Source organism: Apteryx mantelli, chromosome 14, assembly GCF_036417845.1.
Source record: "Apteryx mantelli isolate bAptMan1 chromosome 14, bAptMan1.hap1, whole genome shotgun sequence".
NCBI classification, from domain to species: domain Eukaryota; kingdom Metazoa; phylum Chordata; class Aves; order Apterygiformes; family Apterygidae; genus Apteryx; species Apteryx mantelli.
Genome location: NC_089991.1, coordinates 18182441 through 18196723, shown reverse-complemented (window position 1 = coordinate 18196723; position 14283 = coordinate 18182441). Strand labels below are relative to the sequence as shown.

At 36.6% G+C, this 14283-nt stretch overlaps 1 protein-coding gene across 3 annotated transcripts in view; it reads left to right on the top strand.

The window, feature by feature from the left end:
- Window positions 1–14283, top strand: part of PANK3 (pantothenate kinase 3) — a 28622-nt gene that overhangs the window by 1331 nt on the left and 13008 nt on the right. For all 3 annotated transcript variants that reach the window (XM_067304628.1, XM_067304627.1, XM_067304626.1), the window contains exons 2-4: window positions 10700–11052; window positions 13080–13333; window positions 13983–14159. In XM_067304628.1, the coding sequence (XP_067160729.1) occupies window positions 10700–11052; window positions 13080–13333; window positions 13983–14159 (784 nt within the window). The remainder of the gene's footprint in view (window positions 1–10699; window positions 11053–13079; window positions 13334–13982; window positions 14160–14283) is intronic.

Sequence of the window (14283 nt, the reverse complement as noted above, 5' to 3'; positions counted from 1 at the left end):
TGCTTGATCAGCCCAACAAGAACAAATCACTGAGCATATATGTAATACAGGAAGTATTAGTATGGCTCTGGAAGTATCTATAAATATGCAATTGAGTTAGACTGTGAAAATATTTAATGTTCTTTGTGGTGTGTCAAGGGAAATATTCATCCTGTAGCTAAATATTCATCCTGTAGCTTACCATTAGCTGTCACCTGTTACTAATACCAGTTTGTGAAAATTTCTGAGCTGACTGTAATTGTGTTTATGAAAAGTACAGCTCAGACAACTTTTTTTTTTTTTTTTTTACTGCTATAATATTTAAGGAATGATATCATGACTCTGAAGCAATAATTGGCCATAAAACTTTATAGTGGTTTGGTAATTTAAAATAGTGTGAGTATGGCTGCTTCTAACAGAATACTGTTCATTTCAGGAATGTGTCTGCTGGGCCTTAGTGACTCTTTTCTGTAGTGCCAGATTTAAAACTTGTTGTTGACATCTGGCATTGTTATTTAAACATGAAGTTTAGCTATTTAAATATACAAAATTTTTTGTTGCAGACTTCCAGTTCTTGAACCTGAATTTTTATGTTGGTTTTGCATGATGCATAATAAGGAGATTGAAAGTTTTTGTCTTCAACTTCTAAGCAATGAAAGGAGAGAATACAGTGTCAAACTCAGTTGTTTCTTTCATCTTGTCATTTTAACATTGCGTATTTTAAAGCTGTTTAACCTGATGGCTTTTTAAAAGATAACAACGCTTAGTTTCTTAGTGAACTGTAGACTCATTCTGCAAGCCCTTGCTTCTGATTAGAAGCAAAGTATTTAGTCAAACTGACTAAAGTGGGGATATTTGAAAAAGAGCAGATCCACAAAAGCACTTAAGATTGAAAATTACATTGATATACATGGGGTTTGGTGCCCAAATACTGCTCTGGATTTGGCACTACCTGAAAGCTGAGCTGGGCTCAGAAAACCACTTTAGCCAAATAATTCATAACTAGACAGTATAATACAGTTCTGGACATTTTTCGGTACCATTGTTGACTCAGTATGCATTTCTTAGAGGATGTGAGTATTTAATCATCTTTGCTGGAGCCAGATTTGATGGGGGGGGTGGGTGGCAGGGAGAAATGGTTAACTGTTGCTTAACCAGAGGTTATTTGTCTGTTGATAAGTGTCTACAAAGTAGAATTGAGAGAATTACAAATAGAAGTATAGATAGGCAAAATCAATGTTTAGCCTCCTGAAAGAAAACATGATTGCAATGACTAAATGCCATGGTTGTAATAAAAGAGGTGATGGTAAAATGGAGGCACTTACTGAATTTAAAATTTCTAATGTGGATACAATGCCTGGGCCTGTTTGCGTGATTCTCCCTTTAAAATCTTCAGCTGGCTAGCACTGTTCCTACTCTGTAGTAATAAAAACAGTTTGTGAGGAGTGTAGCTGAATTCATGGAACATGGCTTCTGGTATTCAGACTCTCGAAAGACTCTAGTAAAGAGACATTTAAATTTCCTTTGCACATGATGGGAGGGGATAGACATTTTTGAAGGAGGATAACAGAGGTTCAGATTAGACATTAGGAAAAACTTGTACGAAGAAGTTAGTATAACATTGGAAACTGGAGAGGCTATGAAATCTCCATCCTTGAAGGTTTCTTGAAAAACTATGGAGGTTTTAATGACTTGGCTATAGAAAGCCGTGGTTGACCTCATCTAGTATTGGTAATAGCCCTGCTAGTTTGCATGAGAGGGTGGACTAGAAGACCTCCAGAGGTCCCTTCCAACCAACCCTTGTACGATAGCTCTTCTGGGGAAATCCATATGAGGAAGAATGGCTGGCTCTTGTAGAAGGAACTTCCAAAGGTTATTTGGGGTGAAGGTGATAAATATGAGAGCAAAGCATCTTGCAGAGCTACTGTTCCATGAGATGTATCTTAAGGGAAGACAGGAGGGAATCATTTGGAGAGAGCACTTCATACTTGGAGGGGAGTGTAAGGTACCTGAGAGAGAAGGAAAGGGCCAGAACACTGTGCTCCTCAAGTGACCTTGGCTCTGAAATGTAATAAACTGAAGAAAATGCCAAGCTGTCTAATGTTTAGTACGTAGTACATGTTACTTATTTACAGCTTGTTTAAAAAGTGTTTATAAAAATATAATTTGAGAACAAATGCCTACCTCTCACTTGAAGGGAATCCAGATTTACTAATGTATGAAAGTACAGAGTAGAAATTTGCAAAATGCTGTATTGATAGAAAAGAAGAACAAAAATCTTATCTAATCTAGTTCTACAGACAAATATAGTCATCATGGGTACAGTGATTCCTTGGAGGATTTGTGTAGTAGAATTGAGAAAAAATCCATTTAAGTTGCTGGAGCATCTTTTTAAATTGGTTTTTGTGTTCATAGAACTTACTGCTTAGTCATGTAACGTGCTGTTATTTTTTATTAATCTTTGAAAGCTGATATTAGCCTTAATCTGATGTTACAGGCTCTCATTTTGCTGTAGTTTAAAAATTTATTTCTAATAATAATACTTCCAGGCACAGTTTATACTGTATTTGTGTAAGTCTAAGATTATGTATCTGCATGGCATATCTCACTATATTAAAAGCACTTCTGTCTGAAGAGATTGCTACTGAAATGTGAACAAAATTAACAGTTAAACAAGGAGGCAGAAGATGAAGGTAGCAGTATTTTGTCCTGTATTAGCTTTACATGGTATCCATTTGTAGATGTGATACACCTAATGAGGAATGGTTGCAGTAATTGAAAATGACCACCTGCAATCCTACGAATAAATGTGGCTTTTCTGTAGCATGCTAGAGATGGCTTAACAGGAAAGCGTGGTGAGTTTACAGAATTTGATAGAGAATTTTTCCAGTAGGGTAAATGAGAGGAATGGGAAAATCCTTGTGGAAGAATGTAACAGTGCATGTCAGATAATTTTAATGCAGGTGTTATTCCCTGTACCAAGAAATGTTGTTATTACTGGATACTCAGATTTAAAATTTTCAGTGAATTACATGGGGGAAAAACATTTCTTGATGAGTGTGTTATCATGATAGACTACAAGGAGCAGTACTGCATTCATGTTTCGGTAAGATCATTTATGTGTGTGTGTGTGTGTGTGTATATAGATAGATATAGACAGATAGATATAGATAGTATTGCATACCTTATTCTGGATGTTTGTCCAGTCCATCCTTAAACTTTTCCTTACAGGGATTCCATAAACTTCTTAATGAAATCATCCCAGTTAACAGCAGTGATTATGTCAGGTTAAATAGTAAGAAAAACTTACAACTCTCTTTAACAGCCAAGTTAGTTGCTATTTGCCTTCTCACTAGGGAATGTGTCAGAGATTTGATCAGTCTAAAACTTTTACTTCTGTTACCCATTTCCCCCTACCCAGTCATTTACTTTCTAGTCCAGCAGTTTCAGTTAAGCTGCTGGGGAGCTTCTGGTAACTGGAGACAAATACAATCCCCAAGTGAAAGGGGGCAGCTGACAGCTTCTTTGCTTCTTGGACCCGGCAGGCTCTGCCAAATTAGACAGGGGTGTTGGGTATGGAGTACCAGGTCATTATGGACTTACATGCAGGGAGCGTTTCCAAGTGTATTCCAGGGTGAAGGTGAAGAGAAGGAAAAGAAATATGATGAACAGTTTGAGAAACCTCTGTTCCTCAGAAAGCAAAATGAGATGCTTTGACGTATCTTCTTGGTCATGCTAGATCTCTTTATTTTGTTCTCCCTCCTGGAGGCTTTGTGTTTTGTTTTTTTTAATGTGTTTTCCAAGATAGGAAACGGTAATCTAGTTGAAACCTTGCCATAGCCAAGCAGAGTGGAATAATTACCTTTGTTTTGTATATAGTACTCTTGACATATGATCCTAGAATAAGATTTGCATTTTTACCTTCTATTTGTTATGCACATCCTTGTTTGTGGTTTGATAATTGCATATTCAATATGGTCTGCTACCACAGCATAATATTTTATGTAAAAAGACTACAGCTAGCAAAATACTCAGTTAAATTTTAATCTGTTATTTGTTTTACAGTCTTAACTTTATTTTGTTGAATTGGATTAACTTTTGAAGCTATATTTTGTAGACAAAATATATGCAAATTTGAGGTGGCTGTTTTTCTTTCCACTGAATTGCTGTTTGTCTATGTTCAGCTTAACTTCTGAAATGACATACTGAGTTTCCAGCATTCAATTGGAGAGGAAGGTTAAATCTTCTGTAAGGAATGTTGAATTCTACCCAGCCCAAATCTAGTATGTGAGGGACTTGGGATAGTTAAACCAAAAACTTGTTACAAACCTGCTTAAGCAGAGAAACTCTCCGGTATCTAAAGGGCTGAGAACAGTTGAAATACAATTTTGTTTTCTAGATGCTCACGTATACGCATCTGTGTAACGTTAGTACAACAAAGGAAGCTTGCTTTCTAGCCATAATGTTGAAATGTTTTGATTTAGGAGGTCAAAGATCTTAGGTATGCTTTCTCCTAACTTGTCCCATTAGACGCACTGGTCTCTTTAGACTTCAAGCTGATTTAGGTGTTACAGTTTCCCATTAATCTTACTCTGTTATATGCAGATTATATTTTAGACGAATACCAAAAGCATAAGAATGTGTACATGTACATAGAGGAAAATGTATTTAGAGAAACGGCAAAATACATTTAGTTTAAGTTTCTATTTTTTAACTCAACTCTAAAATAGTACAGTATAACAAGTTCTGCATAGTGAACTTGCTTTTTTTGACAGTTAGAACAGTATCAAAGTTTTGTTATCAAAGGCTGTACTGAGCAAGATTAGAAGATAAATTATGTGCGTAAAAACTGATCATTTTGCTTGCTTCTACAAAGAACTGTTGCAGTGCTGGCAAAAATAAGTTTTCCTGCAATTACATGAAAATTTTCCTTCTTATATTTTCAGCCAGTATAGAATTGCGGACTGCAGTATACTTAATGTTTGGCATGTGTCCCAAAATTCACAGTTGTTTTTGAAGTGGTCCAACAGTCTTAAGTCCTCCTGGCTGGGAAAAAAGTTTGGAACATCACTCCGCATAAGGCATTAGAGTTACTTACAGAAGATACAATGGAGGTCCTGTTTTTCGTCAGGTTTTGCCATTCTCATTTCTGGGACGGTAGGAACATTAAAAAAAAACAACAAAAAACCCATGCTAATATAAGCTATAAAAGTTTGTGTCATTGGCACTATCCATTACTGTCAATTTTTAAAGTAAAACAACACAACATTGCCCTTAGGCATTGTTTGAGCCACAAGAAAGAAGCCGAAGGTTTTGATCCATGTGTAGTTTGTGTGGAAAATATAAGCCACCTTACAAAGCTGGCACAAAATCTGGTAGCCTGTTTTCTACTGTCACTTACAGAGAGCTGTAAAAGTTTCTCACAGTAGACAACTCCCTCCCAATAAGTTAGGAATTAGTTCCTCTTCTTCAAAGGCTAATTCTTGTTAATTTAATGTAGGGCTGGCACAGACTCTTATTTTACGTTACAGTGAGGAGAAGAAAGTATTTTAGAGGTAGTTATGTTGCAAATCTGTGTTGTTACATTCATAGGAAGGAACTTACCAGGGACAGGAATTCTTGTCTTTAAAATCTAGTTGGCTAAATACGATTAGAGCATTAAACTGGAAAAATCTTATTCTTGACCAAATAAAGGGGAAATAGTGAAGTGTTTGAGTGTATGCTTCCTACAGTTCTGAAAATAGTTTTGGATCCAAAATGGACATATGAAATCAAAATACTACTACATGATTCGAGAAGAGGACTTAGAAGGCCCTCTGCTCTGATGAAGCAGAATGCATAGAAGAGGAAAATGCATCAGGCTTCATGCTTATATTGGGCTGAGAAAGATTTTTATTGTAATTATTTTCTCTTGGGATATAAAGACCTTGTATGATAAGACATAAATAATCTTAGGATTGCTGCCCAAAAATATATACACCAAAAACTTGAGAAGTGCAGACATAACAGAATGAGGATCATCTGCATAGCTCTGAATAGTAATAATAAAAAAAACTCAACTCGGGTTTTCTTATTCAGTAGAACTGTTACATTATTACTTGAACACAGCATATTGTGACAGCACTCTTCCTGCATGGGAAGTGCTTTTCTAAATTGCAGGAAGCAGTTCTAGGAAATACTCTTAATTTCTTAGTTATGAGCAGCTTGCCTCTCAAAGCCAACTTTACAACACATACAGAACAAGTAGTTGCTTTATAGCAAAAGTTCCTGGTTGCTGTTGCTATTTAGGCCTCACAGTGGTTCATGGCAGAGCCTGGGAATGAAATAAAATCTGGATTTGGGATTGAGAAGGCTGGGTATTGTGATACTCCTTTTGCTGTTCTGTTGGAGATGGTTTAATTTGGTGTGAAGTAGCACATTAAACTGTACATTTTTGCCTTTGTGAGTTTGTGTTCTGCTTTGGATATTTGTCTCTTCTCAGATGGTAAAAATATGTATGTATCTTAAATAGAGCTTGATTTGACTTCCTAGAAGTAGAAAACATGTTTCTGAGCAGTTTTATGCAATTTATCCAAGGCAAGTAAGCTTGTTGAGTAAAAAGCTCAACTTCTGCTTTTCTGTTCAGTGTTTAAAATGTAATTGACCTCCACAAAGATAAGAACTTTGAAAAGACAAGACAATGGATTTATTCTGTAAATAATGGTTTAATTCTCCACAAGGAAAACTTCTGAGCTCTACATCGCTTTTTGTAGAGTATTCCTAGGAAGTAGAACAATTGTGAAGAGGAAGAGCTGAGAAAACTCTTTCCATGATCAAATACCCATAAAGCTGCGGAAGAAGCCCAGTTTTACTCTAGGTGCATTGGCACCCCTTTCGAATAGAAGCTGCAGAATGATGGATACAGTTATTGGAGTCCTCAAAACTTGATATCTGCAGAGTTATAGGCTTGAGGCAGACATTTCTTTAACTAGCACAACAGTAAGAATCAACCTAATGTCTATTTTGTTGTTGTTGCCGTTTGTTTCTGAAGATTGTGCTGTTGTCATTCTGCTCCTAGATCTCTCACTCAAAGAAGAAAGCTTGACCTATGGATAAAAAATATGAAAATACTTTTTATAAAATCATTTATGTATCCTCAGCCCAAGATGTGCTCTGTGCTATTTTGCTTCAAAGGCAGCTTTCAAAGACAAGACTATCTCGGAACTGAGTTTTTCATGGATTTGATGAGACTATACCAGCAATCGTGCTGCAGATATCCATACATAAGAGTGAAAAATGCTGTGCTTTGAACATGTCCCAAATAGTATCAACAGCATTTTAGGCGGAGTGGTAATATATGTGGTGTAAAGTAATACACAGACTCCTTGTGTGGGATGATATGAAAGTAGATGTGTCATCTTCAGCCATTACCACAATTAGCTTGACTCTCTTGTGGAGAGGAAGTGCTGCAGGAAACTTGAGTGTGATCTCTTTAGTTTTCTGACTAGTCGTTCGTACTAAATCTCTCTGTGGCCTGATTTTAACCCTGCAAATGAAACCACATTTTTCAGTATTTGGAAGAGAAACTGGTGTATTTACATGGGTTTCTTTTTCTCCATCCCCCACATCCATATAGGAAAGATCCTCAACTGTACTTTATCGAAAGCAAACTTTACTGATTTGAAGGCTACAGCAATAGGTAAAGGGGTCATGAGGTTCCGTATTGTGTCCATACATACACAGTTATGTTCTAATTCTCTGTAGGATCAGTGGCTTTCTAATATTTGAAAAAAGGTAGCTCAAGTATGGATAATCATACATCCTTGCAGTGCAGTCCCAAAATTGCAGATGGAGTTCAGCTCATTGTATACTCATATATAAAAAAAAAATATGTAGAATATATTTACATATAGCCCCTTCTATGGTTGGAAAGCAAGATCACTTTAATTTTCCTGGATAGACCTGTATATAAATCAAATGACTGGCTTATGTATGCAAGAATGTGAACTGTAATGTCTGCATCTAGGTTGCTGGTATGAATACTAAGTTAATGGCCCATGGGCTTAGTTGCTTGTCAGACACCCCCCCCCCCCCAACCTGGCAAACAGAACTTGAACAAGGCAAATCTTGACAAATTTTTAAAGAAGAATGTGAAAGTTCTTGGGTCTTGTAGCAGAGGTGAAAACTGACCCATTTCTTCAGTCTCAAAATTCTTGAATTGTTGTTAAGACCACCCAGTAAACCCCAAAACTGTGATTTTGAATGGTATGGGAACAGATTTTATGCTGAAAAATGGGATCATTATAATTAGGGGATAAACTTCCTGATAGTTCACTATTCTCTCTGATCTGTTTTATTTGGTATTCAAGATTCATAAACCTTAAGATTTTTAGAACTCAGACTAATGTTATATTTGCGAAAGCCTTTGAATCGTTTCAGATGGGATGCTGTGGATCTTCTTGTAAGCATACATGAGTTTGACCAAATATTCCCTATACTTGTAGCATGTACTTTCCCCTCTCTTTTTTGATATTGTGGAAGACTTTCTTCTAGTTGTCCAGTAGGCCCACTGAAAGGGAAAGATCCTGAGTATTTTAGGTAATACTCAGCTTACTGAGTCCTAATTAAATACTGAATGGATTGGATTGACTCCTGCAGGCCCTTTCTGGTCTGCTGGGTGTATAAACTTCCTGTCTTCATTTTGGATCTTGTGACATTATTTACAACAAGAAGCTGAAACTTAGTGAAGTTGCTTAATAAATCATCAACTAATTGTGGTCAAATGATAAGATGACAAATTTTATTATGTCCGGAGTTGCAATGCAAACAAGTTGTTAAAGGAATACATTTTTGACTTTATGCTTAGTTATATGCTAAGATCTCAGCTTTTGTCTTGTAACTGATCTGTGTGATTCATGGATGAAGGAGGGCCTCAGTTACTAAGTCATTTATATTTTACTAAATAAGTCCTTTTTTTGTTTTGTTTAATCTGGTATATTTTTTATCTAAATTTTAGTAGCATTCATGTTCTTAGTTTCACACCATGCCAACAGCTGTCCTTGCTATCTCTTCTGACATTTTAATGCTGCAGAAACAGCTTAGTACTAAAATTACTTTAGGTAGTACTGAGGCTTAAAAACAGAATTAAAACTCATTTGTTGAAGGATCAAATAAAGAACTCCTGAAATGCGCATTTATCACATCTTACCATTTTTGTTGGTTTTAGAATATTTTTATTCCCACTTGGAATTAAATTTTACTCAAATCATTCTTATTTTTGAATACATCTGTTTTATGAAATCAGTGAAGTTACTGACTTGATCTGGTTTTATTAATGTCTGGCAATATTCTCTGAATATCCATTCCTGAAAGTTAAGGCAACTTTTAAGTTTTCCTTCTTTTAACTTTTGCACTCATGTTATAAAAGATATGGCTTGCAGCCCACCTTGACTAAATATGTTAAAATATTTTGGTAGGCCTTTCTTTCCGAGGATAAATCCCCACTGGTAATGTAAATCCAGCATAAATTAAATTATATCTTGTTCTTGATGAACGTGTTAACATTTTTTTGTTTTTGTTCATGAGTTTCATGCTTCTGTAGTGTATTAATTGCATCTGAAGAAGTACAAGAACTCTACAGAATATTTTTTAAAAAGCACCAAATGATTGTGTCAATTAGAAAAAGAAAATATGATATTCCTAGCTGGATGTTCAGGATTATTCTTAAATTTACAAATTATGTTTTTGAAACAATGTTTCTGGGAGATGTCAGGTGGGGGGAAACTAAGATAAAGGCATTTTGTTTGCTGTAGAGTTACTGAAAATCTGTTTCACCACACACAGTTATGAAGGTTTATTGATACAGGCGTATTCAAATGACAGTTTAAGATGACATAAATGATAGAATCCCTGTTAAGAAAATCTTTTTGCAGTCATGCCAGAAAAGTGCAAAAAAAGTCAAAATACCGTAGTGTTGTTGGTTTTTATAGTACAGAATTTCTCCCTTCTTATCCAAGATAAGAAAAAATAAAGTAGAACCTAGGTATTGTCAATTTTCTATCTTACATGTACTTCTTAATATTTGTCACTAGCCTTTTGTAATTTCAAAGGGTTATATGAGCGGCTCTCTTCACTTTCAGAAATTGATCATATTAACTGTGTCAATTTTTTAAAAACTTGCAAAGAAATTAGTGTTTTCTTCTCCAAATAAATGTTTAATGGGCAGGAGAGAATTCACTGTTGGAGGATGAATACTTCTCCTGTCACTGTTGTCAGCTACAATGAATAAATCTGTTTTCTCACAAGTATTCATTGCAGTTTTTGTGCTAAAACATAGCAAAAAATTTATTTTAGGAATGAAGATTAGTTTAAAACTTTGTCCTTTTAAAAAAAAGAAGTGATTTAAGTCATTCTATGAATTTTTGTGAAATATAAGGTACTGTTCTGGGAGTGTTGAGTTGGGTGTTCTGAGCTCATGTGACAGCATTATGTGTGTAAAAAGGAGAGTTGCTCATTGTTCCATTTGACCTTTCACCAAATAGGTATTTAAGGTTATTTAATGAAAATGAGTACTGAATTTTTGTTCCTGTCTTGTTTCAAACTTTTTTTGGCTAACTTCCTGTACAAGGATTTTTGTTAATACCTTCCTTGTTGAAAAGTATAGTGTTGGTTTAGTCTTAAATTACACGTATTTCTTTGGCTTTTTTACAAAGCTAATGGATCAATGATTGTATCTCCACAGCTTTTCCATGGTTTGGCATGGACATTGGGGGAACTTTGGTGAAACTTGCGTATTTTGAACCTATTGATATCACTGCAGAGGAGGAGCAGGAGGAAGTTGAAAGCTTGAAGAGCATTCGCAAATACCTGACTTCTAATGTAGCCTATGGATCCACTGGCATTCGAGATGTCCACCTTGAACTGAAAGACTTAACGATTTTTGGTCGAAGAGGAAACTTGCACTTTATTCGATTCCCAACTCATGATTTGCCCACTTTTATCCAAATGGGAAGAAATAAAAACTTTTCAACACTACATACGGTGCTTTGTGCCACCGGAGGTGGCGCTTATAAGTTTGAAGAAGACTTTCGCACAGTAGGTAGCCTATCTTTCCTCATACTGAAGCTGTTGTAAAAAACATTGCTGCTGATAGGTTAAAGCAAGAAGTATTTTGAGGAACTGTGGAATGCTTGGAGATTATTAACTATTCACTTGTTTTTCAGTCTACTAAATATGTTAATCTAGAAATACGCTTCCTGCTGTCGTCATGACAGACAAAGAAGGAGGGCTGGGAGGGGACTGCTGGCATCTTGATCTGATGCTGATAGCTAAGTAGCTCAAGGGAGCTTCCATTAATGCAGCAGAATGCAGGACACCTTTATGGAAGATAACCATTTTCTAATCTGTGTTTTTCTCTGGTGGGAAATATACTTAAACTGCTGTGGTGCTTAACTCACTTTGAATTTTCTTTCCTATGCAGTCTTTGATAGCTTTCTCCAACCTTGCTTTTATGAAGGGTAATTCATATGAAAGCGTGGGCCCGAATATCCTGATGAATTTAGCCCAGTACATTGTTTGTAAATCTGTGACAAAGTGAATATCTATAAGGCAGTCTTTTCAACAACAAAGAGGTTTTTGGATTTTTCTGAGGTGTTTTGGCTCTTCCCTTGATGATTAAAATTGATCATTTGTTCAGATGGAGCTTCTGTCTGAAGTTACTACTGTAATGTTATTACTAGTTGGGAATCTGTCACAGTACCTAATACGCACATGTCCTTGCTTGAAAATGACCACAATCCTCTTGAGGTTCTAGAGGCAAGAAGACTTCCGATAGTACAAAATGTATTGTTTGAAAATCTGCTTGTACTTCCATTCTCCTGCCAGTCCTGTGTTGGGCCAGCACAACTGTTGTGGGGTAGGGTCACAATTTGTATAGCAGAGCTACTTAAGTTTCTGAAACCCCACAAAAATATTTTATGTGGGTTGGACCAGATGATCTCCAGAGGTCCCTTCCAACACCAGCTATTCTGTGATTCTGTGACTCACAAGTTCCCTGATCTACTTAATTGTGAAACTTCGCGAACTCTTGTGTCATGGCATGAGGAGCTGCAATGAGTTGGGGAAAGAGGAGGGGACAGGGAATATTGTGAGCTGGTACTGGTGTCAGGTTCAGTAGTGTGCAACCCAGTCTGATTGTGCAGCTTCATGATCTAACAGCAGGCTGCTTTCTGAAAGTGAGCTGATCTGATTCAGAGTCATGTTAGGGAGTTTACTTTTTTTCTTGGATCAACTAGCTAATTGGACTCCCCCTGTAACTGCTGGGACACCCCGCTGCAGGTAAGGGAGAAAAGTGATAATGGAATGTGATCACTCTTTTTGTGAAAGCCAAGAGTTAAACTGGATTAAGTGTAGGGTGAAATTATGGCCCTCTTAGAATCCATAGAAACTATCAAATTATCCTGCTGTTTTATGAGAGAATGGCAGCCTAAAAGTTGCATGCAAATCTGAGGAAGAGCTATAACCAGCCTAAAATAAGCCCACAGAATTTATAACCTGGGGCATTCTTATGATCTTGGAGTGCTAATATGGTTGCAGTAAAAGCTAGTAGGATGCTATTTAGGTTTTTCATTTGCTGACATCTTAGAAATGACTGATTTTTAAGAGGGGAGGGAGAGTATATCCCTCCCCCCACCCCCCCCCCCAGACAAAAGCCTTGAAAAGGTGTGCAGATGTGCCAGTTTGACCATGATAACACTAAATGGAGCCTTTAGGATATTTGCTGATCGTTTTTGATTTAGATTGTTGAAAAATGGTGATAATTCATGTCTGATTATCTCAAAAGTTATCTTTGCTGAGCTTTCTAAAACAGATATGTATACTGCCTATCTGTTGCTTGATAGGAACCTAAGATCCAGATCAATAGTCAGAGAAGTTTGCTAATTTAGACACTCAGAATTTACCTCTGAATGCTTTGTTGGCTTTATAGTCGGATTGAAGTTTTTGAATTAGTCATCTGAGATAGCTGCTTAAAGTTAGGCAATACGTATATAGTCATTAATTTGTAGCATGTTTAGGTAATGTTAGGATATGCTAACTTTTTCTTTTTTTTTTTTTAAACACAGATTGGAAACCTCCAGCTGCACAAACTGGATGAGCTTGACTGCCTTGTCAAAGGCTTATTGTATATAGACTCTGTCAGCTTCAATGGCCAGGCAGAGTGCTATTACTTTGAAAATGCCTCAGAACCTGAGAGATGCCAAAAGATGCCTTTTAACTTGGATGACCCGTATCCACTGCTGGTAGTTAACATTGGTTCAGGAGTCAGTATTTTATCAGTCCATTCCAAAGACAACTATAAAAGAGTAACTGGAACAAGGTAATAATATAAAAACCAAAGTTGGTGGTGTTACTGTGTGAAACAATAAGCTTTCTGTTTTCTAAGTGTTTCCTCATCCTGAGTCTCCCCCACACCTATCCCCTCCCTTCTCCTTGCAGTGTGGAGAACTATTTTATCTTTAGTTTACTGATGCATTAATTGAAGCCCATCTCCATAGCTCTGTTACTGAGGAGGTTTAATCAGTATTTTCTTTGTCAATTGATGTGTGCTACAAGTGCTTCATAATGAGAGTGTTTTATGGGGTTTGACTTAAGTTTTGATAATGTGTCCAGTGTACCTGTGTTTCTTTTGCCTTGTACGAATAAATATGTCCACATGTGTTTTAAAGAAAATAATCAAGGATCAGAGACAGTGGTAAGATGTGTGGATTTCAGGGCATTTTAGCCTCTGATTACATCTTCCAGCTGACATTTTGATAGCTTTTACCTATTTGGTACCTCTTACTGTACAGTTACCTTCTTGCAAATCACTTATATAAACATTAACCTGATTAACAGCTGTTTAATGAGCAAGAAAGTAGACAACTTGGTAGCTAAGCTGGAGAGGTTTATTTGTTTTAATTATAGCATGAGAATCTCTGACCTTAGGAAATACTATTTAAAAGCAAAATTTTTTTCTTTCTTATTAGTCTAGGTGGAGGGACCTTTCTCGGTTTATGCAGTTTGTTGACGGGCTGTGAAAGTTTTGAAGAAGCTCTGGAAATGGCGTCCAAAGGAGACAGCACACATGCTGACAAGCTGGTTCGAGATATTTATGGAGGAGACTATGAAAGATTTGGCTTGCCAGGATGGGCAGTAGCATCCAGGTAATCAAGAGACCTTTTGTTGTTCTCTCATGCCATATGTGCGCGCTCTCGCGTGCGCTCTCTTTATTTTTCTTCCCAGTACAATTAAGATGCTAAAGTTTCAAAAATGAGACTTAAAATGTTA